Source organism: Nyctibius grandis, chromosome 2 (genome assembly GCF_013368605.1).
Source record: "Nyctibius grandis isolate bNycGra1 chromosome 2, bNycGra1.pri, whole genome shotgun sequence".
NCBI classification, from domain to species: domain Eukaryota; kingdom Metazoa; phylum Chordata; class Aves; order Nyctibiiformes; family Nyctibiidae; genus Nyctibius; species Nyctibius grandis.
Genome location: NC_090659.1, coordinates 54999354 through 55023288, shown reverse-complemented (window position 1 = coordinate 55023288; position 23935 = coordinate 54999354). Strand labels below are relative to the sequence as shown.

At 41.2% G+C, this 23935-nt stretch overlaps 1 protein-coding gene across 1 annotated transcript in view; it reads right to left on the bottom strand.

Moving 5' to 3' along the window:
• LOC137677742 (pinopsin-like) overlaps window positions 1-23075 on the bottom strand; it is a 99010-nt gene extending 75935 nt beyond the window's left edge. Inside the window, exon 1 of the mRNA XM_068425286.1 lies at window positions 22730-23075. Within this exon, the coding sequence (XP_068281387.1) occupies window positions 22730-23066 (337 nt within the window). The 5' untranslated portion in view covers window positions 23067-23075. The remainder of the gene's footprint in view (window positions 1-22729) is intronic.
• Window positions 23076-23935: the final 860 nt, after the last annotated feature.

The following is a 23935-nucleotide window of genomic DNA, read 5'->3' as shown; positions in this document are numbered from 1 at the left end:
ATAGTACCTGCATTAAACACATATCTCAATATATATTAAAAAATAGCAGGTTCTGAATTACAGTCTCAAGAACAAAGAATCTACCGCTCTCTTCTCACCTCCAGCCCACGCTTATTTATCTTCACTTCCTTAGCATTGCCTCTTTCCATGCTTTTATCTGCTTGACTAAAGAGCTTCTCACTATCGAAAACATTTAGCTCATGTAGGTACCTAAGGCAACAATCCAGATTTTATATTTGAAACTAAGGCCTCTGTAAGGTGATATAGATCTATTTCTGCACTTTAGATTAGACCATCATGGACTAACAGAAAACAGTCTTTGGAACAAGAAATCTCTCCTCTCCCAGCTGAGTGCTCTACAGCAAGGCTATGTTATTCTTCCTCTACCTCTGATGGCAACTGATGGCACAATGTCCCTATTTTGATGAGATGGCAGGTGAGATGTACTTTCATTGAGAATATCACAGAATCACAGAATCACAGAATCAACCAGGTTGGAAGAGACCTCAGGGATCATCGAGTCCAACTGTTGCCCTGACACCACCATGTCAGCTAGACCATGGCACTAAGTGCCATGTCCAGTCTTTTCTTAAACACATCCAGAGATGGTGACTCCACCACCTCCCTGGGCAGCCCATTCCAATGTCTAATAACCCTTTCTGAGAAGAAATTCTTCCTAATGTCCAACCTGAACATCCGCTGGCAAAGCTTGAGGCTATGTCCTCTTGTCCTATCGCTAGTTGCCCGGGAGAAGAGGCCGACTCCCACTTCACTACAACCTCCCTTCAGGTAGTTGTAGACTGCAATAAGGTCACCTCTGAGCCTCCTCTTCTCCAGGCTAAACAACCCCAGTTCCCTCAGCCGTTCCTCGTAGGTCAGACCCTCCAGACCCTTCACCAGCTTGGTCGCCCTCCTCTGGACTCGCTCCAACACCTCAACATCTTTCTTGAAGTGCAGGGCCCAGAACTGGACACAGTACTCAAGGTGCGGCCTCATCAGTGCCGAGTACGGAGGGACAATCACTTCCCTAGACCAGCTGGCTACACTATTCCTAATAGAGGCCAGGATGCCATTGGCCTTCTTGGCCACCTGGGCACACTGCTGGCTCATGTTTATCCTACAGCCCTGCGGGTGTGGTGTTGCCTAGAAAACCCAAACGGGGTGTTCAATCCTTCCTAGCTCAGGGCCCTGCTTCCTGGATGGCTGCTTTAGCCATTGGGCTTTCAGGTCAAGTCTGGCTGCCAGCTCTGCCTGCTCATCCCTGTGGCTGTGCTACTGCCCAGCAGCTTCTTATGGTGGGCATTGTCACGATTTACAGCATTCGTTTACACTTCCTCATATTTTTGCCTATTGCCTAATACAAGAAAGATGCTCAGCTTTTCTCACGCTAGTATTTATGACGGACAGCTTTATGGAGTGGCTCTGAAGATAACTTGCCACGAATGCAGAATTGGTTGCTTTGAGTCAAAGAAGAGTCCTGTCTTTAACTGGCACAGAATTAATGCTCTGTTATTAAATTAGAACCATGGCAACGTCAGTAAAGAATAAATCAAATATTAGCAATCAGACAAAACCACAAAAGTTTCCTTTAAATTATAGCAAATCATTTTTCTTCTCTACTCAGAAGAAGATTGGAGACTCTTAATTACACATCTTGGCAGGAGCCACTTCATCTTTACTAACCTTTTATTACTGAGTTCCACTGACATGACACAAACTGCATTTTTCTCTGGAGGACAACAACTGTGATATATGGAATTCCAGACCACAAAAGTTCAGGAAAAAAAATCAATATTTTTCTCTTTGTCACAGGAAGACTTCAAGGTCTGTGCTATACCTTAACTTTTTAATAGCAAGTGAAATTAACACCATTGTGCATTGACTTCTAATGCTTTCAAGACAAGGGAAAAAGAGGAAAGCACTGAAGGGGTAGTTCACAAGAGAGATTAAAAGAATTCACCGTTCTTCACGTGGTTAAAATTTAGTAAGCCCGGCTAACTTTTTAGAAAAATTACAAATACTTTGAAAGGGTGAAACTGGTGCTTCGAGAGACAAAAAAGGATTAAACTAAGAACCAAAAACAAACAAAAAACCCCAGCTAAACAAGTAGCTTTTTCCAACAGTGAGATACATTTGATTGAATTGCCTGTGAGTAATGAAAACACCTATTACCCAGGTGAGAAAGAAACAGAAACAACAGAGGCCATGGCAACCCTCTCTCAGTCTACTTTGTGTGACCTTGTGCAGTGTACACAAAGTCATAAGATGTGCCCTGACCCTCTACGCCCCAACACTGCAGCTCCATCCAACCTTGCTGATGAAGGGCTTTTCACCTTAACGCAGAAGCCAAGACTGGACAAAAACAAAACAGGACGCACACCAAGAAATAACCCTCTTCCAATACTGTGGTAGATTATCATCTCCAATGTCTCTGTTTGCCAACAATATCCTCAGATTTTAATTTTAAAAAGTATTTTTTTTTAATCTCACTCCTTTATCAACAGCTGAATCCTGGGAAGATACCACTATCATTTGATCAATTACAGCAGATACATAGGCTTAATTTGTTGGACTGAAACAACATAATTTCATAACAAAGGCAAAACCAGGTTTTGTGTTCAGTATTTAGCTTGACACTGGGTAGAAATGAAAAACAGGGATCTGGTGGGTAACAGTTAGTGAATGAGCTGCCAGCAAAAAGCAATGATTGCCTTGTCCTTTACATGCCTTTCAATAGTGCCCAGTATGATCTTCTCCGTAATTTTTCCAGGTACTGAGGGTAAAGTAACAGGTCAGTAGTTTCCTCGGTCTTCCCTAATGCTTTCCTGTAATTCAGTTTGGATAAAGCAGAATAAAGCTTCTCACTTTTCACTGTGCCTCCTATTTCTGTATATCAGAGTATTTTAATGTCATATGCATTTAACTGTTGTGGCCTTTGCCAGAAATCCTGCAGTTATCATTCTATTTCACGCCCTATCTATTGCAGTCATAGGAATTAGCGAGAATCTCAGCTTTAAAACAAAAAGTAATTAAATACTTCAGAATTATGGCTGACGAAAAGACTTGAATGTAATCTCCATAGTCTTAATAACCAGAAAACAAACAAACAAAAAGTTATAAAAAGAAGAAAATAATTATAATTTCAAAGCTAATCACAATGTTTTATGCCAACATTTCATTCTTATTTTGCAGTAATATTTATGACTGGGTAGACTCCATATATTCATTTCAAATGAGTAATGTTTTCTAAAATTGCAACAAAATTAAGTTCAGGAATGCAAATCTAAATAGAATTTTCCTCCAACAAATATTTAGGGCCTCAAGCTGGTACCCAGACAAATAACTCCAGAGGAGTCAATCACAGAGAGAAATGTAATTTGTTCCCCCAATATTTCACGCACATACAGGAATAAAGCCGAGGTTCTCACTGAACAGTACTGAAACAGGACATAAAAATCCACTGCAGACTGCATTACAGTAACAAATAATTATTCAAAAATTAACCATGGAAATAAGTGACTTTGAGACAAGCTGGGTCTGAGGCATAAGCCTTTGCTACACAGCAATTAGCTGCAGTAAGTAGAGTGCAAGAAATCAAATTCCAAGTCACAAATCAGGACAGGCATCCATTTATAGGATTATCATCTGAGACATTATCTAATATTTACTTTTATTTAAAGATCTGTACATTTCTTCCTGGCAGCACAGCACAGAGTATGATGTGCGTTTAACAGAGTGTGATGTGAGTCAAACGGTCCTGTTTAACTTATTCATCAATGACCTGGATGAAGGAACTGAGTGTAAACTCAGTAAATTTGCTGATGACACAAAACTGGGAGGGGTGGCCGATACACCAGAAGGCTGTGCTGCCATTCAGCGAGACCTAGACAGGCTGGAGAGTTGGGCAAAGAGGAGCCTCATGAAGTTCAACAAAGGCAAGTGTAGAGTCCTGCACCTTGAGAGGAATAACCCCATGCACCGGTACAGGTTGGGGGCTGATCTACTGGAGAGCAGCTCTGCAGAGAAGGACCTGGCTGTTCTGGTGGACAAGTTCACCATGAGCCAGCAGTGTGCCCTTGTGGCCAGGAAGGCCAATGGTATCCTGGGGTGCATTAGGAAGAGTGTGGCCAACAGGTCAAGGGAGGTTATCCTGCTCCTCTACACAGCCCTGGTGAGGCCACATCTGGAGTACTGTGTGTAGTTCTGGGCCCCCCAGTTCAAGAAAGATAAGGAATTACTGGAGAGAGTACAGCAAAGGGCTACAAAGATGATCAAAGGACTGGAGCATGTCTCTTACGAGGAGAGGTTGAGAGAGTTGGGTCTGTTCAGCCTGGAGAAGAGAAGACTGAGAGGGGATCTTATCAACACTTACAAATACCTTAGGGGTGGGTGTCAAGAGGAGGGGACCAGACTCTTCTCAGTGGTGCCCAGTGACAGGACAAGGGGCAATGGGCACAAACTGAAACATGGGAAGTTCCATCTGAATATGAGGAGGAATTTCTTTACTTTGAGGGTGGCAGAGCACTGGAACAGGCTGCCCAGGGAGGCTGTGGAGTCTCCTTCTCTGGAGATATTAAAAAACCGCCTGGACGCAACCCTGTGCAACGTGCTTTAGGTGATATACATCTAGAAAAGTACGTCTGCCTGGAACATACTCACCTGCATGGGCACCATCTCTCTCACAGTGAGCTACCAGGGAAAGAAATGGCAGATGTGACATGCTATACCGTTGATGACATGTTCCTCTCAGTGGGGTGCAGGGTCCTCCGCATCTGACAACTCTGATGAGTTGTCATGCTCTGCTGTTATCAGCACACAGTCCTTCAGGCTTGCCCGAGTCAACACGTGCTCTGTTTTACTGCTAGGAACAGCACTCTTCATTACCTGCACAGGCTGTTCTCATTCTTCTTCTGTGTTTTTTTCAAGCATTTACACCCCTTTCCCTTCACATATCGGCTGTACCAACCTCAGTAACTCCACAGAAAGTCCCTACACTTCCTGACGCCACTGCAGCCCATGTCCAGGCCCAAACCAGCTGCTGAGACCGAGCCAGGGTGAGACCTGGCTGTGAGGCTGGTGCAAGGTAGGGAACCGGAGTCTGCTTGGCCATGCTGGTGCTGAGACCCAAGGCACGATGGAGCCAGCTGAGCACCCCTGGGCATGCATCCGACCATCTGCCAACCATGTACAAAATACAGAGGGGAAAGCAAGAGGATAGTAAGTGCTGAGGTTCCAACATGCCATTTACAGACCCTGTGCTAACCCCAGAGGGACCTGTCAGCAGCAGTTTAACCAGCAGTAACTTTGGTCATTGCCACTCAAATGTTGCTGAAGGAAGAGAAAACGGTGATGTTTCATACATTTATGAGACTCCATACATGTATGTGTGTGTATGTAATACCTATTCCTCTGAGGCAGCTTTAACATAATACCCTGGTAAGGACATCATGCACCTGGAAGTGGAAGAGGAGCATGAACTGGCAGCCGGTGGGCTGGGACTCACCAGAAGTTATCCCTTGCACCTCTCCTTTTGAAGCCAGGCCACCGTGCAGTGGTGAGCAGTGAACTTGGAGAGACAGAAAGCAAGAAAGAGCACAATGTTGTAAGGACATTTGCAGGGATGGAAGAAGTGTGTTCTAGTCTGCACTTAGAAAGGCTGTGTTGGTAAATACCTAACATGAGCAGCAGGTAGGTTTCTCAGAAATGTTATGTGTCCTGACACAGCTACGTTACCTTCCTTCTAGTCCCTCAGGTTTCAGCTGCTAAATCTGCTGCTCCGTTAGCTGGAATATACGCTAAAATGCTCTGTGGCACTATGAGATGGAGATGACACGTAAAAGGAGCAAAAGGGTTGCGTGACTTAATGCACCCCAAGCTGGGAATATTGGGGAATCCTGTGCTGAGGTATCCTTATGCTGTTTCTTCTGGCTGACGTCCTTCATCGTGGTTGCCCAAGGACTTCACGGTAAACACAGAACAACAGAAGTAAGAAACAGCCCTCTTCAAATGAGGGCTCTTACTACCTCAATTTTAAGGTTTCATATTTAATTTCAAGTTGTGCTACTGAATGGTATTACATAAATATGTTATTGAGTTATACAAAACTAGTTTGATCGGTGACTCAGTGCTGTTTTCAAGGGAAATAACTTTCCTGAATTTAAATGAGAGCATTTCTATTAGTTCTCTGCAGAAATAAAACACTCTACACATAGAAATGAAACATAAACAATTTAAGCAACTTAAAAGATATGACCTTTGCAACATATTTGCACTTCTACACCTCCTTAGAAGCCTTTCCGAAAACATTTTCTAGTATCATCCCTCAGGGACTGTGCATGAAATGCAATTTTCAGGTCTAGTATTCACAAGAGAGGTTTGGAAGCAGCAAGAGGGAAAAAAGCAACAAGCTCTCTTTCTAATGGTAGCTTAATCTTCAGGTGAAATTTTGTCAGCTCTGGGCCAAAGTACCTTACCTAACACCTGCCACAGCATCGGAGACTATGAGAGTGCACATGGAGCAATCTGTTCTATCATCAGCTTTATTTCCATCTTTTATGTACTAGTTAATACTAATAAGCAAAACTACTGGGCTCTGCTTACCTTAAAGTCAAAGCATTTCTTCCACAAAAATACAATCATTTCCACCACAGCAGTTGCTGCCACCAGAGACGTCCTTGCAGGTGAGAAGGTAAGAATATTATAATGATAAAAGCAGAAATTTTCAAAAGCTGACTCTCTGGGCAGAAGTGGGGGAGCATTTCTATGATTTGTTGACCTGATCACCGACCTTCTCACAGCATATGCACTTTTGCAAAAAATCAGAAACTATTGAGGCACAGCATCATGGAGGAAGAAAGAACAAAACTTGTTAATTGTTTAAAAAAAAACTATATTCTATTTTGCTTTCTAGCTCTGAGTCTTACAACACACACTTCACTTCTACGGTCAAGATAGGGAAAAACCTCTCATATATACAGTCTCCAGTGAGGCTCTGTAGGCTACATCCCCTCTTCTTGAGTGATAACGGAGTTGCCACAATTGCGAATGAGAATGTTTGTTGATTAGCCTGGAAAATCTGGGATAGGCAGCCCAGAATGAAACAAACTCAGCTAAACTAACAGAACACAGCCAAGTTGGTTAAATTAACAACTTCCACAGCCACTGGTGCTAGAGGGAAAGTAGCATCAAATGAGCAAATCTGAGAGAAAAAAGTGAGAGACTGTGAATATAGAATTTCACAAAATAATTTTTGTCAGAGGTTTGGGTTTTTTTTTTTTAATTTTTTGAGACAAGAAGCACAAAATAATATCGAGAAGGGATGCAAACAGGTCTGGAGAGTGGCAAATGTACATGACTGCTGTTCCTTTCTCACTAGCCCCCAGAATATTATCCACTTTTTCCTTTTCTTTCCCAAATAAAAAAGAGATACATATCTTATGGGGCAAAATCCAGCTCCCAACGGATTTTGGCAGAAGACCTAAGCATTTCCAGAGTTAAAAAGAAAGTCCGCTGAACCTAGAAGACTTTACAGAGTTAAGATGAATAGACTCGAAGTAAGCACTGGCCTTGGTGGAAAACTAACCAGTAGTAGCCTGACTTGCTTGAACTTTACAGCTCAGTATCTACACTTCAGTGAATAAACAAGTCACAATAAATCATTTTATGATATAGCAAAATCACAATGTGAATATAACAACTCCTGATAAGTTCAGTGCCAATGTAAATGATACGAACTGCAGAGGAGTGCATGGATGCCTCAATGACTGACAGAAGCAGCTGAGACTGGGATGTGCTTCCAAAACACTATTGGCTGTATTTGGATATGCCTATTAAATATTTATATAATAAACACAGAATAAACGGTCAAAGCAATCAAATATCCTTGCATTTGGTGGCTCTTATTCTAGTTGAATGCTCCCACATGTTAGTGATCAGATCACCATTTCCTTTTGATTTTTAAGGCATTAAAAGCACTTCTACCAATTTGAAATTGAGAAAATATTTCCCACAATCATTTGTTACACATTAGCAGTTACAACCAGTTTTTAAATGCTGGCAGTTTAGGCTTTCAAAATACAGGGTACTTCAAATATCAACAATTCACTCTGAATAGAAATAAATACACCAATCGCTATTTATCTAATGTCTGTAATTATTTGTTTTCTTTTGCTTAGATGACTTGTAGCCGTGAGTCCATTAGAGCAAGCAATCATTCCTTTCCCTAAAGAATTCTGTTGCTGCTTAACTCTAATGGGAGTCACAGTTTAACTCTGCACTTGAAAGAAATCACTGCGAAATCACTGTAGCATCCAAGCCTGCTGGGACAAACGTGACAGCGAATGCTACCAGTCCTGTTCAGTAAATCTTTTCTGCTCTTTTCTCAACAGTCATTTCTCTGTTTCCTCCTTTGTACGATATACCCTTCCTTGGTTATATCACCTGTTTGGTGATATCTTCAATGAAGACAGTAGGTATTACTTTTAATAGTAAAGAATTATCTTTTTTTTTCTTTCTTTCCCCCCTTGCTGAATTTTTTAAATGTGTATACATTGTGCTCTAAGGGGGATCTTAATTCTTAGCTGTATCTTGTGACTCAATGCGCATCACTGAGTAGTACTATGCTTTTCTGCTGTGTTTTTAATATTCCTATCCATCAACCAACGAACAACTACTCCTAGTGGCATAAATATAGCAAAGAACTCCCTTTTGCATCTCATGATACCAGCACAGCACAAAAAAAACCCCGAACATCCATTTCAGTCTCACTTTCCATATGTTACGCAGGATCCCTTTGCATTCTGGAAAGCAGGCTGGCACTTGCAAATTTAGCCTCCTAAATTGGCTGCCTCCATACCAGTGTATTTATTCAGCCACTTCAGGGAATCAGAATAAGAAATAATGTCAGCACTAGATGGAGCTCCTGTACAGCAACATCTCAGGAGAAATCCTTGGGGCTTGTGTGCGTGTGGGAAGCAGGGATGGATGTACAGTGCTGGTGTAGCAGAAGGATGCTCTCAGGGCAGTCAGGTTCACTGCAGCATCCCCATATCCGCATCCACACTGTCCTGCAGGACCCCCGTCTCCTGCCAGGACTGCTCCTTTGCTTTCCAAAGCGGGGGAGATCCCCAGGACCTTCTTCATGCTGAGCATGTGTTACACCACAGATGTAACACATCGCATGCAGTCTCAGGGTTTTTCTACATGTGGGATATAGCACCAAGTAAGCTAAGAGGTGAAATTACAGTGTATTATCACCTGCCAGCCAGGGAGATAAACTTCCACCAGAGCACACCTTGCTAACTTTCCTCCTGTGAGCCTCTGCTTTTTCACTGAATGCAACTGCTCATTTTTAATAATAAATGTATATTTCTAGAGATTTTTAAAATGATTCTATAATCTCCTTTTTTCAGCTGTTACCTTTCCTAGAGATGGAACACACTACAAATATTTACTCTTCTCAGTCAAGTTTCTGTCATAAGGTCTAGTGGTCAAATTAGTTTTTATAATAACTACCTATTAACGGGTCAATAACTACTCATATCTGACAATATGAATGCAGTGTCAAAATACGTAGACCAGTTTTCACACTGCCCTTGAGCCGAGTTTCTTGTGCAGTTTTACAACCCAGCAACCTCACATGCTATGGAGGTGGGATGAAAGACTGGAGAAGGCTGCTCCTACCTCTATCCAAGATGAGGTCAGAAGGACCTCAAAAGAAGAGATCTTTTGCTACATCCATTAAGAAATGGTTTGTAACTGATGCAGACAGAAATCCTTTGCAGTATTTTTTTTCCCACCGGTGAGTCTAATCTGTAACACTGGATAGATTGGTGGTCTAGAGAGTATGTCCTATGAGGAGCAGCTGGGGGAACTGGGATTGTTTAGCCTGAAGAAAAGGAGGCTGAGGGGAGACCTTATCGCTCTCTACAATTACCTGAAAGGAGGTTGTAGCAGGGTAGGGGTCGGCCTCTTCTCCCAGGCAACTAGCAACAGGACTAGAGGACATAGCCACAAGATGTGCCAGGGGAGGTTCAGGTTAGACATTAGGAAAAATTTCTTCACAGAAAGGGTTATTAGGCATTGGAATGGGCTACCCAGGGAGGTGGTGGAGTCACCATCCCTGGAGGTGTTTAAGAAAAGACTGGATGTGGCACTTAGTGCCATGGTCTAGTTCACACAGTGGTGTTGGGTCAAAGGTTGGACTCGATGATCCCAGAGGTCTCTTCCAACCTAGTTGATTCTGTGATTCTGTGAAATTGCGCTGGAGAATACAGTAGTGGATGTATAAGGAGGTATGACATATTGGGACAAGCCAGCGTGGCTACCGTGGAGGGAAGCCATGCCTCACTAATTCATTAGAGGTACCAGGCAGTGCTATGAAGACAGTGGTGATACGTTCGATAAAGCCTACTTGGATTTCCAAAGAGCTTTGACTAGCCCAAAGGCTCTTAAGGATAGTAAGCTGCCTTGCAATAACAGAGATCTTCACGTGGATAAATACTTGATTAGAGGCAGGAAATAAAGAACAGGAGAAAATAATTCATTTTCTCCGTCAAAACTGTGGCCAGCAGAGTTACCTATGGATCTGTGCTAGGCCCTGGGTTATTCATCACATTAATAAATGATCTGGAAAAGGTGGTAAAGAGTGATGTTTACTGATTATACTACACTGAATAACTCAAAATCATCAAAAGCTGGCGGCGAAGTACTGCAGAACAACCACCTGAAACTGAGTCACTGAGCAGATGAAATGCAATACTGATGTAAACTGCCATACGTGGAGAAAAACAGTTCCAGCTTTAAATACACAGCGATTGTTTCTGACTGACTTACTGCTCTGCAAAGAGAGTTACGATAGATAGCTTTATGCAAACCACTTCCACTAAGCAGCAATACGCAGCAGCACTTAGAAAAGCAAACATCAGGGCTTATTAGAAAAGGAAAACAGAGAAAAGAAGAGAAAACATGAAAAGGTGGATGGGGGAAGATTATTTAGTGTTTCTCATAATACAAGTGCTGGGTTTTCAAATGAAATCATCAGGTTGAAGACTCAGAATTAACAAACAGGAGAAGGTATTTTCTTTGCACAGTATATAGTTAATAAGTGGAATTCCGTGACAAATTCCATCTTCCTTCTTCCGTGGAAGATCTATTAGACTCAAAAGTATTACTTCAGGGACGAAGTCCCTATACCACAAATCACAGGCTGCTGGGACAACGTACTGAAAAAATCTCATTGGATGCTGAAAGTTATCCTAACTTTAAGTTTAGTATTCTAGAAGCATAGCTGGGCAACTTATTTTTGAATGGCAAATACTTAGTATGCATATACACAACCCTTTGCAAGGTACAACTATTATTTAGTTATTGAAATGATAAGAAGAAACAATTACAGCACAGTAACAGGCCATTACCTGCTTGTCTCTACTATTAATATGTTTCCCAAAGGTCTGAGTGCCCCCAACCCCAGAAAAGATATTACCACTTGTAAAACTCCTTCTCATTCTCATCCTCAAATTCCTTGTTAAACATCCCCTGATGCACTGACCAATAGAGAAAAACTTACATGGAGCAAACCAGATGGTGGTATGTCTACTGCTCTTATCGCAAAGAATATTAAGCTATGGCTTTGTCTTGCCTCATAACTTGCTTTCTACCCATTAGAAAAAGCCCATTTAAATCCTGATTGGCATTATTTATCTGGCAGCCTTTCATCCTACTCCTTTGATGCAGTCTTTGCCTCTCACAAGGATATTAAGTAGAAACACACTTTCAGTTTTAAGAAGCACACACAATAAAGCAATCCTCGACATCCTCATGCAGCCATTGCTGAACCTCGTCCCTCTCGCACTGCTACACGCTCTTTCTCTGGAAACAGAGCAGACCAAAAACAGATCAAAATTTGGCAGTTTGGATAAATTAAGGCAAACTGCTGGGATTTGTTATAAAGGCTTGCATGGATAAGAGCTGCTTTGTGCACCATAGTCAGTGTACAGAACCCATACATAATACACATCCAAATACCATGTAGATAATCCACCCTTTCATTAAGAGGCAGAATTTGTAAGTCCTCATACCTAAGCTATCACTTCCTACCATAGAACTGTTTCTAACTAACTTCTGCTGAACTCACACTGGGGCAGACGGACGGCTCAGCCACAGGGATGGCCATCAGCCTCCCCGTGCGGTGCTCACTCTGCTGCCAGAGGTGGAGGGGAAGGCAGCGCTCCCGACCACCACGCGAGATCCCTTGTCCAGGATACTCTGCCTAGTGCTGCCTGCTGCACAGCACGCTGGCACCTTGTATAATTTCATTCGGGTGATTAAACATGTCAGTGGAAAGAGATCCCCCAGTGACTTCATAAACAGCCTGAACGCAGAACAGAAATTACTCACAAACTGTAAATTTGGCAAACAATAATGCTTCAGTGTGCATACGCACGTAAGAATTAAGTCTAATGCAGACCCAACCATCTTCAACCATTGTGTGTTCTAAAATTTTCATAAGGCAAGTTAAAGGGGATTATCTATGTTTTTGTAAAATTTGTACCATTTCTTAGCTGAAAGCAAATCTTACCAGATGTTAGTGTGCTATTTCAGTACTGTATCTCAGAGGTCTGTACTAGACTCGGACAACACTTAGATACCAAGCAATAAAATGCCACGTATGTGAATTAATTAATGGTTTTGAATATTAGCAATTGTTAAGAGTCCTAATCTAAGCAAAGTTTTACATTGCTGTTGATTTTTAAAAATGATCAAACTATTCCTTATGAAAAATTTTCACAATCAAGTCTGCATTTTTCTGCCCTTTTTTTCTGATAGTTATCTGGTCTTGAACAAACTTCTACTGTTATAAAACTCTACAAAAATAATTCAGCATAAAACAGTTCCCATCTATTGACTCATCTGAGGCCTGTTCACTTTGACCCCTTCTTCCCATAGTTATCTGCTATTTCTGCTCTGGATTGCATTAGTGAAACCAATAGAAACAACAGAACAATAGAAAAAAAAGAAACAGAACAGAAAATACAATTGATAAACAACACTAGAAAATTAGCACATAGTGAACAACTGCCACTAATAAAACACTGCGAAATATATGTAAAGATTTACAGCTTACCCCAGTGAGTCATTAGCCTTCTGCACTGTGGCTGCTATACTTTCATAAGGAACAGCAAAAGTTTGCATCTGACCATAGGATGAGACTGCATTTCCAACATACTGGCACCTGTCTGTGAAACAGGTTTAAGAAACCACAAACAGGAGAAGTAATGTAATTTTACCACATTTTGGGAAGACTTGTTGGCGGAAATTGCCCAGAGCAATAGATCCTGATGCTGGTAGCTGGCATGAGAAACCTTCAGCTGAAGCACATGAAGTCTGGCACTGTTATAACACAGTAGTTTTAAAGATGGTGCCCAGGTGACCTTGATTAGAGGCATTAACATCTGGACCACTGAGAGATGAGAGAGGATTTGAGGAGCCCCAGGCAATCTGAGGCTTCACCCTTGGACGGGGTGAACGCTCGCTCATCTGCCTCCCCTGATCTGTGCTGGGCCAGCAGGGCATGGGAAGAGAGAGGGGTAACCAGGTCCCAAACCACTCAGGAGTCAAAGCACAAGGACACTTCACAGAAAAGTAACAGTGGGGTGTCAAGGGGAGGAAGCGGCTACCTGGAGCAGTGCTCCTTTGCATTTACTGTCTGCAGATATCAAATGTTCCTCCTGCCTGTATCAATTATGGAAAAATTTACAGCAGACAGAGGTCATTTTGACTTAGCATTAAAAAAAAAAAAGAAACAAAACAACCCACAGCAAAACCAAACCCACAAACCTTCCAGTAACAGGAGGCATTGGGATTATTTAAGTAGCGAATCATGTTAGCTGTGAAATCAACAGAAACAATAAATGGTCTGCGAATCAATAGAGGCTGTAGTTTATTAATTTCTTAGACATTTACTGACTCTCCGGTTTCAGAAACAGTTTCTCGGCTACCATCGGCTAGTGTTGATACCCAGAAAAATACAAATGTGAACAGGATAGCTCCATCTTTTGACGAAACTTATTTTTCCATGTCAACACACTCTTTTAACAGACTACAGCAAATTATTTTCTCATCTTAATAGACATTTCTAATCAGAAAAGTGACAGACATACTAACAGAAAAAAAAAAAATAAAAAAAAAAACGCTAGTGATTACCTTAAGTGTGAAGCATTGGCCACGGCTGAGAAAAGGGGGAAAAAAATGGAATTGATAGTTATTACCTATTATTGTGTCATTATTTGGAACTAGGCCAATGGTTCTGTATCCCTTTTATCACTGAAAAGCCTCTAAGTATACATTTGCTTACTAGACTGGAAGATGTAGCATTCTGCTTAAATGCTTCCTAAAAAGAAATGGACATAGAAAATGAATATCATCAGTTAAGAAAAAGCCACTAGGTATACAACTTGGGTTTAAATAGCCAGAGGGAATATCCTCACTCTGGTATACTTCAGGGACTACAAGGGAACTTTAAAAGTTTTCAAAAAAATGATCGAATTCTGTTCAGGTGTATCAGCATGCAGACAGTCTTAAGAGTTACTAGAGATTATTAAACACATAGTTAAACAGAATATGATTTAATAGCCTTTCACAAGCAAAGTCCATTGCTCTCTAATATACTTTTTTGGATTGAATATTGCTTATTTACTGGGCTCCTGTTTATCTCATTTTACCCACTGAGGGACCAGAAAGCCAGATACATTTTAATAGCATATTTCTTCACATGTGTATGGCCTGACTACCAGTGCAGCTGGTTTCTGCTTTCTTCTAAAGTAATAGAAAACCGACATCAGACATAGCGTTGCCTGGATTAACCCCATGACCCAGGATTAGGGAAAAGGGCCTGCAAATGCAAATGATTAAACTTAACTCTGACAGAAATGTTATTCCATCATCTTGAACACAGCTCACAGCCATGACTTTTTAGACTCAATTCACCATCAGGATAACTTTGCAAGAAATCCAATGTGGTCTTTGCCTTTAAGCTCCTCTTCCAGGTCTCTATGTAAAGTGATGTTATTTGTGTACTTCCTCATATAAAGTCCTTAGTGTTCTGCAACATGTGGCTCTAGGCAGTATAAACTACACAGAGAGATGTCCCAGAACCAAAAGTGTATGCAACTGAACTGCAAGAATCGATGCTCAATAAGGAAGCATCAAACACTGGCAGAAATTTGTAGTCACTTGTATATGCACAGAAACATGGCATAGGCAGAAAATTTTTATATGTGGACAGCTTACAACTATGCACAAAAAATGGCAAAGAAGTTACCGAATCTCTGCATGTTTTTTGCTGTTTTCTTTTGGTCAGGCATTAAGAAAATAGACTCTAGATCATCATACAACAAAACACAGCAGCAAACTTTAAGGATGGCAGCCAAGGGAAAATACGATGACTCAATCTACATGTGGCTGCTGGTGCGTGCTGAGGGCACCTGGGGATCAGCGACCTGTTCAGAGCACGTTCCAGCTCCTGTTTGAGCCATGTGCTTCAATTTCCTCTGTGCTGAAAGCTGGGAGGGGTGAGGAGGAGGGAAGTGGGGGGTTTCTGGTGCACCCCACAGTCCCACTGCAGTATGGCATAGAGATGGGGCTCAGCTGGGGCTGCCCAGACCAGGGGAAGGAGAAACAACCATGTGTGGTAATACAGACACTGACTGCACACCACGGGATCTGACCTAACACTGTTAGCATCAACACCCATGGTCTGCAACGACTCAAACACATGGGCAAATTGAATGAGACCTCAGGCAATGCTCTACCATAATGAAGGCAAAAGCTTCTCTGATCCTAAACTGGTATTAAAGCACCTACCAGAGTGAAGTCTCTGATTTCAAGAATAATGTTCAAAGCACCACATTAGGTCTTCCGTTTCCACTTTCTCTGCATGCCATGATTCCTCCTTTATTAGGTTTTCCAAAACTTATGCCCAAGCTGACTCCCTGCTTCAAGCACTCAAATTGCACACAAAAGCCCAGTACTTGTGCTCTACAAATTATCTGTAGGGAGAGCAGACAGCATTTTCCCTACGTGACAAATGTGGGATTTCAAGTTCTGAAAGAGGACTTGGGCATCTCTTCATGGAAACACAACAGATGTCTTCCAAATACTCACTCTTGGACAACAGTACTTGTACAGTGTTTAATGTCTATAGGAACTAGAAATAAACTAAGAAATAAAGCCAACATCCAGGAAGAGGACACTGAAGTGAGGAGGGAATTATAAGCAGAAGTTAGAAAATGACAGAACGTCAAAAGCAGCAATAAGCACCCTGGTTGGGAGGGTCATCTCATGACTCCAGAGAGGTACAGAGCAACTGTCTATGGCTGAGAGTGGGCTCCTCTCATAGCTGGTGGAGATAAAGGGGCACTTGTAGGGCACAGCTCATATTACCCTGAAGAGAACATCTCAGATATGTCAGACAATTTGCATGCTGGCAGTACAAATTTGTTTTTCAATTGATTATAAAAGAAGCCTGGGGGATTGGAAAATGTCTGGTTTTAGTCAGATGATTCCCATCTGTCTCTAAGGGGTTCAACATTTCATTTTTCCATGTAAATATGGCCCTCAGGAGTACATTTAATAATATACCACTATCTCATTGATTAATTATTTAAATAAAAAGAACAGCAGACTAACTTCAGTTTCCCTAGAGATGGGATGCCAAAAAGGAATTCAGATTATGCATCTCTTGAATAAGTAATTTTGTGTTTCCATTTACTGTACAATCTAATGCATATCAGGTGCTTGTAATTAAGCGGAAAAAATCAGGACAAAACATCAATTGTAACACTGTATTAAAATAAGTAAAGCCTTCTAGGAAATGACAAAATTTCTCTTTTTTTAGATAAAAGAACTGTAAGCACCTTTGACGTATTGCTGTTAGCCAGGCCCCTTTTTTTCTCCCCTCTCTTTGAAACAGCGGAGTATTTCTGAAACGGAGCCACTACCGAGGAAAGCTTGCATGGGTCACGCTGACTGCAGGCATAGAAGAGTCTACGCACTTCAAACAGAACATTTTTGGGGCCTGATGCACAACTACATTTTCCTAAACATGACTGATTAGTTGTGCATGCTATCAGCTTTATTTATAGAAATATCGCTTTTAATCCCATCCCAAAGCCACTGGTAAAGGAGATATCCATGTTCAGTGGGCAGGTGAGGAGCTGTTAAGAGTGGTTTTGCACTGGAAGGTGACTACTTGCTGTATCAGGGCTCAGAAAACTTCATGCTTGAGCTCTTGTAGGATCAAGCCAAGGGAGATTATGTCTTTACTCCTGGAAATAAATGTATCTTCTCACAGAAGAGCTGTTCCTTTCACCTGAAATCTCAACTGCATCTTGCAAGCAAAGAGTTTCCAGCATGTTAAAAGTCTGTACTCTAAATTTAAGTACCTTAGTTTAGTGCAGTGAGTCTAAGACACAGCATATAAAATCAAGGTAAAAGATTAAGAAGAAAATTATTCCTTTAAGTTCACAAGGCAGTTGAACTTTAAAACTAAATCATGAGCAGCTCCGTTTCTCATTCAGTGTGTTTTCTGGCAGTTTACAAGTAATAAATCAGTAACTGCTTTGAGGTGACTGAAAAGATTATCTGCCCATATAGTTGAGTACTACGGGGTTTCTAAAAAGATTAGTTTTAAAGTCCTCATTTAGATAAAACTTCGTTTATCAATGGATATAAAGACACATATACATGCCTTATTTCAGTTAGAACAGGTTTAAGAATGTAGTCCTCTCCTGTGTCCAGCACAAACACAGGACCCTGTACGGGAAGACAAGGCCTCGAATCACACAGCTTTCACGTGGCATAGGCATCTCTGTGTCCTCTTGCATAGTCATGTTCACTTACACAACACTAATCTGAATCCATTTTTTCAAATGAAATACTGGAGTCAACTTCTCAGGTAAACTGCCAGGTAATTACCATGAAGGCTGAGGAAAAATATCCTTGCTAGCAATGTGCCTTGAAACTTTTCCAGCACTAGAATCTAGTGTTGGATTTCCTGAGCCAGAGAAAGCTTCATCTTTCCCATATGTATTAATCTATTTCATATTTAATCCTGCTATGGCATGGCATAAAGTAGTGATTCTGAAAACAGAACTCCAAAAGTCATCTGAGCCCAAATTCTGCCTGTCCTACATGTTTGGGAAGGCTACATTAGTGAAGTATGTTGGGAAAAGATTAAATGCTTCTGAAAGTTTTCATCTGTCCAGAGATCTGAAGTGTGTAATAGGGCACTGGAGAGATTACGTGTGCGACAGTCAAAGCTGCATGACAAACTTAATCTTAGGATGGCATATCACTTTGTGTATATATGGTCTCTACGGGAGTTTGTTACTAAATAACGTATTTTTCCTAAATTAAAATCTAATGCTTAATTATTTCATGATATATTTAACAGTTCTTATTTCAGCTTGCTTGCAATGTTTACTCAGAGTTCAGCTGGGAAAATGTGTCCTGTCCCTGTGTCCCTTTCTATGTTTGCTTAAATGTATAACCGTGAGCCTGTCAAACTGTGGCTAAGTGGTGGGTAATGGGAGCAAATTTAGCAAATCCATCCATTTCCCCAAGTCAGTGACAGATGCAGTTTCCACTGCAGTGACCTAGTAGACGGAGCTGCAAACATGCACAAGCACCAAGGTTAAATCATTTACGATGGGAACAGGGAACAGCCCATGCTGTTCCTCCTCTAGCTCCATCCCTAATGCTCCCCCAGATCAAGACCCAACAGCTCTTACACTGCTATAGCAGGTCTCATGATATTTAATGTTCTCCTTAAAATTCCCATTACATGCTTATTGATCAGCATCTGCACTTCCCATTAGCTTCTAAACCTTCTGCTTTCTGTGAATGGTTTGAAATCACAAAGCAGATGTGTGGAAACAAGCAAGTAACTAGACCAAACACATATACTTTGTCCATATTGTGCCATGGTACCCCCCTGATGCTGGTTCTTGGGTCACGCTTTTAAAGTGCCTGGGGTAGGCAATGGGTTGCCCAGTAAAGAATTTACAGCTCAATTCCACAGTAAGCGACATCAGGGTACATTGCACTGTCAACTTTGCTGGGAGGAGAATCAGATTTGCTTTCCAGATCACCTCCCAGGGCAACAGTTATGTAATTTTTAAAAAAGGTAAGACACTTCAGAGAAAAAGAGAGTGATCACTCGCCATGTATTTACATTTGAAACACATCTCAGCTTCCTACTTTCGCTGGCTCAGGTTTCATCCAGGCCACAGACCTGGGGGATAATACCTTCACTCTCAATTTGGTTTTAAACAGGAAGAAGCCTTTTCATAGCATCACAAAACAAAGTGGGAGGGAACAAAAGAACCACTAAAATACAGTCCTTCTCACAAGCCTTTTAAAAATTAATTGCATTTTAATATATTTTAACAGTGTGAAGTTGGTTTAGGTGTGTTTTACACATCATCCAATACTCAGTCACGAAGATTTATTCATCATTTAGGAAAATACTGCAGTTTAAAAAATCCAAAATCCTGGCTCTGTAATGATGTTTATCCTAGTAGGGTAGGATCTACCTCATGAGAAAAAAAAGGGACAGATAAGAATATTGAAGCGTTTATTCTTACAAAGTTTGATGTTGAACTTCAATTCTTCTTAATTACCTTTCCTACTATGCAACTCTATTCTGGACCCTGACCATTAAGACAATTCCTCTTAGCCTTGACAGGCCAAAATCAGACATGAGGCACAAAGGAGAGTAAGCGGATTTGTAGCAAATAGAAAGTCTATAATTTTTTTTAAAGAACAACTAATGGATTGCAGGAAAGTGTAAATAAGACAAAGAAATGTTCTCCTCCCAGCCTACACAGTTTTGCCATTTCTGTGTTCTTACATGTTCCTTTTATATCATAGCCTCATACAGTATTTTGTAGTCTTTGTGGCTTTTGCACTTATGTTTATAAATCTAATTGGCTTTGCCACTAACAAGACAGTCACAGTGATCCGGCCAAAGACTGTGACCTAAACTGGACTACTTAGGTGTCAAAAAATCCTCTTCCTGACAAAGAGCTTCCTTATCCTCAGTAACTACACTGCACCACTCAGCGAGGTCTTAAGCCACCAGCTTATGACACAGAATATACTTGATTATTCACCTCCTGAGCTTCTGAATCACTTTGATTAAGCTTTATACAATTTTTCCAAAGTCCACAGAGGATAAGGAAAATAATCCTGCCATGAATGAGATGCTATTTGTTTTCTCTTTTAGCAATAATACCTGCAAGTCTCAATAAAAAGCTCACAACTCTCTCATGTCACTTTCCAATAGCCGTAAAAAAAATTAACGATGCAATGGATCCTCGTTCAGTCTGTGATGCTTAGAGCACACACTGAATGCAAAAAAAAAAAAAAATTGTACACCTAAGTATTTTGTTTTCGAGTGCTATGAAGACCTGGAAAAGCCAGCAACACACTGCACACGTACAGTATCTCTTTTTTAGCACACTTTGGACTACAAAAATTCAAAAAACCTGATTAATGGTTTTTATCAGCAGATGCAATCTATCCATACAGACATATAAATGTTACGCAGCCTGCTATTATTACTTGCTTTTACTCATATTACTTTCCATATTTTTAATTACAACTCCACAAGCAAACTTCTCCAGTATGCCCTTTATATACACTAGTGAAGGAAAAAAACGTTGTGAGTGCTGCAAGACTTCAAGAAAAGAATTACAAAGGAATATTTTTTAACAATGTCACGAGAAGTTTCCATGTGCACAGTTCAATAACTACCTGCATTTAGGCTGCCTCAGCTGCCCAGGACACTCTGCTGACAGCACCAACACAACTTAGAGGAGCTGAGGTCACCTTTAGCATTCTGGGTTTTATGTTTTTGTTTGCTTGCTTGTTCCTTGATGATCTAATCCATTTTAAGAATTATACCAGAAACTCTCACACGAACGCAGGTATCGGAATAGCACAGAAATCTGCACTCCTGCCATCCGATTTATACAGAAGATCTGACTTAGAAAAAATATTCCATAAGCAAGTCACCCCAGGAGAAACTTACCCATTTTCTGGTTTAATTCCACAGTTACCGGTGTGGTAACACACATGTATCCTAACAGAAAGCAGCAGGATCCTTAAACACACACCTTTTTCCCCCTCCCTTCAAATGCTATTATTCCATCCCACCCCTAAATAATAAAGAGGCTAAATCAAAGGATGGAGAAAAAACAGTCCTAACCTGTTTCTCCCTGAGAAGACTAGTTACTGAAATATTGGTATTCATAACGTTCACAAAAATGGAAATGAAACATGGAAGAAGACACGTCGTTCCGCTCCGCACAGATCAAACCAAAACCAGCCTGCCAAAACAAGCCAAGGTATTGTTGATAATGGGGTCTATTTTTGGATGGCCAAAGTCAGTGCTTTTGTATTACACAACACTGCAAACTCCTGAGAGCTCACTTTGGGCAAAGCAGCAGTTTCCCTGGGGAAGATGCCAGGCTGAGTTAAGTGTCATCAGTGGAGCACACGTTTGAGGAAGGGAAGGGTACCAGAGACCACACTATTAGTAGCAAGAGCTTATTATTCAGGTAGAAAATGTGGGTTTGGATCCACAGCCTGACTCTACATCAAGTGCAGGAGCACTTATCGGGCCAAAGCGCCTGCACGAGACGCACTGCAGCTCCAGGGTGGGAGAAGAGCCAGGCATGTGCTCAGTCCGGTCCTGGTGGCCTGGAGGCACCAAAGCAAGGAAGTACAGCAAGAAGGAGCTGTGACAGGTCCCCCAGTCTGGGCAAGATAAGGATCACATCTAGATGTACACCCCCTGGCCAGTTTATGCTTTAGTGGACCTTTTTTTGAACATAGGAATAAATGCAGAAAGGGTGACTGCTTGGTGATGTAACTCTTAAAGCAACAGGCCACCTTAGAGGGACGAAGGCTGCCCTCTGACTGTGCTTTCTCCTTTATCTTTTTTTTTTTTTTTTTAATAATTAAAATAATTCTCAGTTAAAACACTTGAATCTAGCAGTGCAAAAGCTGGTTGCAGGAAAAGTTTTGTCTGGACAGGAGAAGAACACTGAACACTGTTTTACCATGGCTTTGATGCACACTTTGACTATTTCTGACAAATCTATTCCTATGGCTTAATTTGCTATTGACTCTGCAAGCATGTGATTTTAAAATAAAGATTTTGCTTTGGGGGAGAACAGAAAGCATCTAATGATGAAAACTGTCATTATCTGGGATGAGGGAATTCATATTATAGATTGATAGACAATTACAAATGGTAAATGCAGTACTTTCAGGAGGCTTTGTTCGTGACAGAAGCAGCACTGAAGGGCCTGAAGTTCAGCATTGGCACAGATTCTCCTGAAAAAGAGGGAAGTATTGTATATGTTCATACACTTAAACTCCTTCCAGTGGCTTGCCTCTTTCTAGATGCCATTTTTAGCTCTTGAAAACAAGTAATTTCAAAAAATGGGATATGTTAGGAAATATTTATCAGATCTATGCTACTCTTTCATAAAGTATCTTGTTAAAATGTTTTAAACCATGCATCTCACTTGTGTTTGACCGTAAGAAGGCAATCAAAGCATCCTTCTGTTTACCATAGAGCAGCAGTGAGTGAACTGATCAAGTTGCTTCATGCAGCAGTGTTAAAAAGAATAAGATAAGAGAATTATCATGGAACTCTTACCAAAGCAGGAATTGACAAAGCCATACCACCTACAACCATGCTCCCCTCCAATCCACTTGCCATGGATGTTAGATGCAAAACTGAGGGTAGTGCCTGAGATGCACACTAACATGTCACTGATACTGATGTTCAGGAGGAGCATGTTGACTGGGTTACGGAGGGTTTTAAACTTGCAGAAGAGGATGAGGACAATCAAGTTATTCAAGAAACCAAAAAATAAGATAAATCCAAGAAAAACAGCCACTACTGTGTGCCCATTTCGTGAGAGTCCAGGCCTTGGCTCAACAGGATCTGTAGGTGCACCAAAGCTCAGGTTGTACGTCCAAGTGTGGTTCATTTTGGACTTTGACAGGGATAGGTGTGGGCAGAGACACCAGATGCCCTGTGCTGAAGTCCTTCAGCAGTTCCCCAGAAGTGTCCCTCCATTACAGGTCAAATCATCTCAGGATTCTTGCGATCTTCACTCAGCTAAGATACCTCTTAGATGGTTACGCAGGCATGAAATACTGTATTGCAGCACAGGAGCGTTTTCCTGCACTGTGCCTTTCCAGTGGTCAGTTCTGCAGCTAACTCCAGGGCAGCAAAACCAAGCAAACAATCACCTCAAACTCATCTTTGTTATTTAAACCCAGGATCATGTTATATGATCTTTTTTGAAGCTCAGAATGGAAGACGTCTTAAAAAGGTGCTTCAGCATGGTCTCTTCCTTCAGAGTAAACGGGCAGGCCTTCAATCAATGGGCAGCTACCGTTGTTTCCTCTGACAACGGGTGTCCTGAAAATAGACAAGAAAAGAAAACAACCCTTTCCATACCATGACCAAAGTAGGTACATAATTTTATAACAGTTCCTCCCTTTTTGAACTCTAACAAATATTTCTCATTCTTTTCAGTTTTCGTTCTGACTTTCAACAGAAAAATCAGTTTGTTGACATTTCCTTGGCTGTTCTAAACAGTTTTTCCCTAGCTCACAGTTTAGCATGGAGAAAGTTGTTTGCACCTTCTTAGCAAAGTTCCTCAGGTGAGGAAATGTATGGTAAGACATATCTTTTGCAGCAGCTTCCCAAAAGAACTGTATCTTCCTCTACATTAAGTCAATCCACACCAAGCAAATCTTCAGTCTTGGCTAGACCTTAACTAAAATGATGAAAATTTTAGGAGAAGAAGAAAGTATTTCTTTACTCAGAAAGACGAATTTCTAGCGCAGT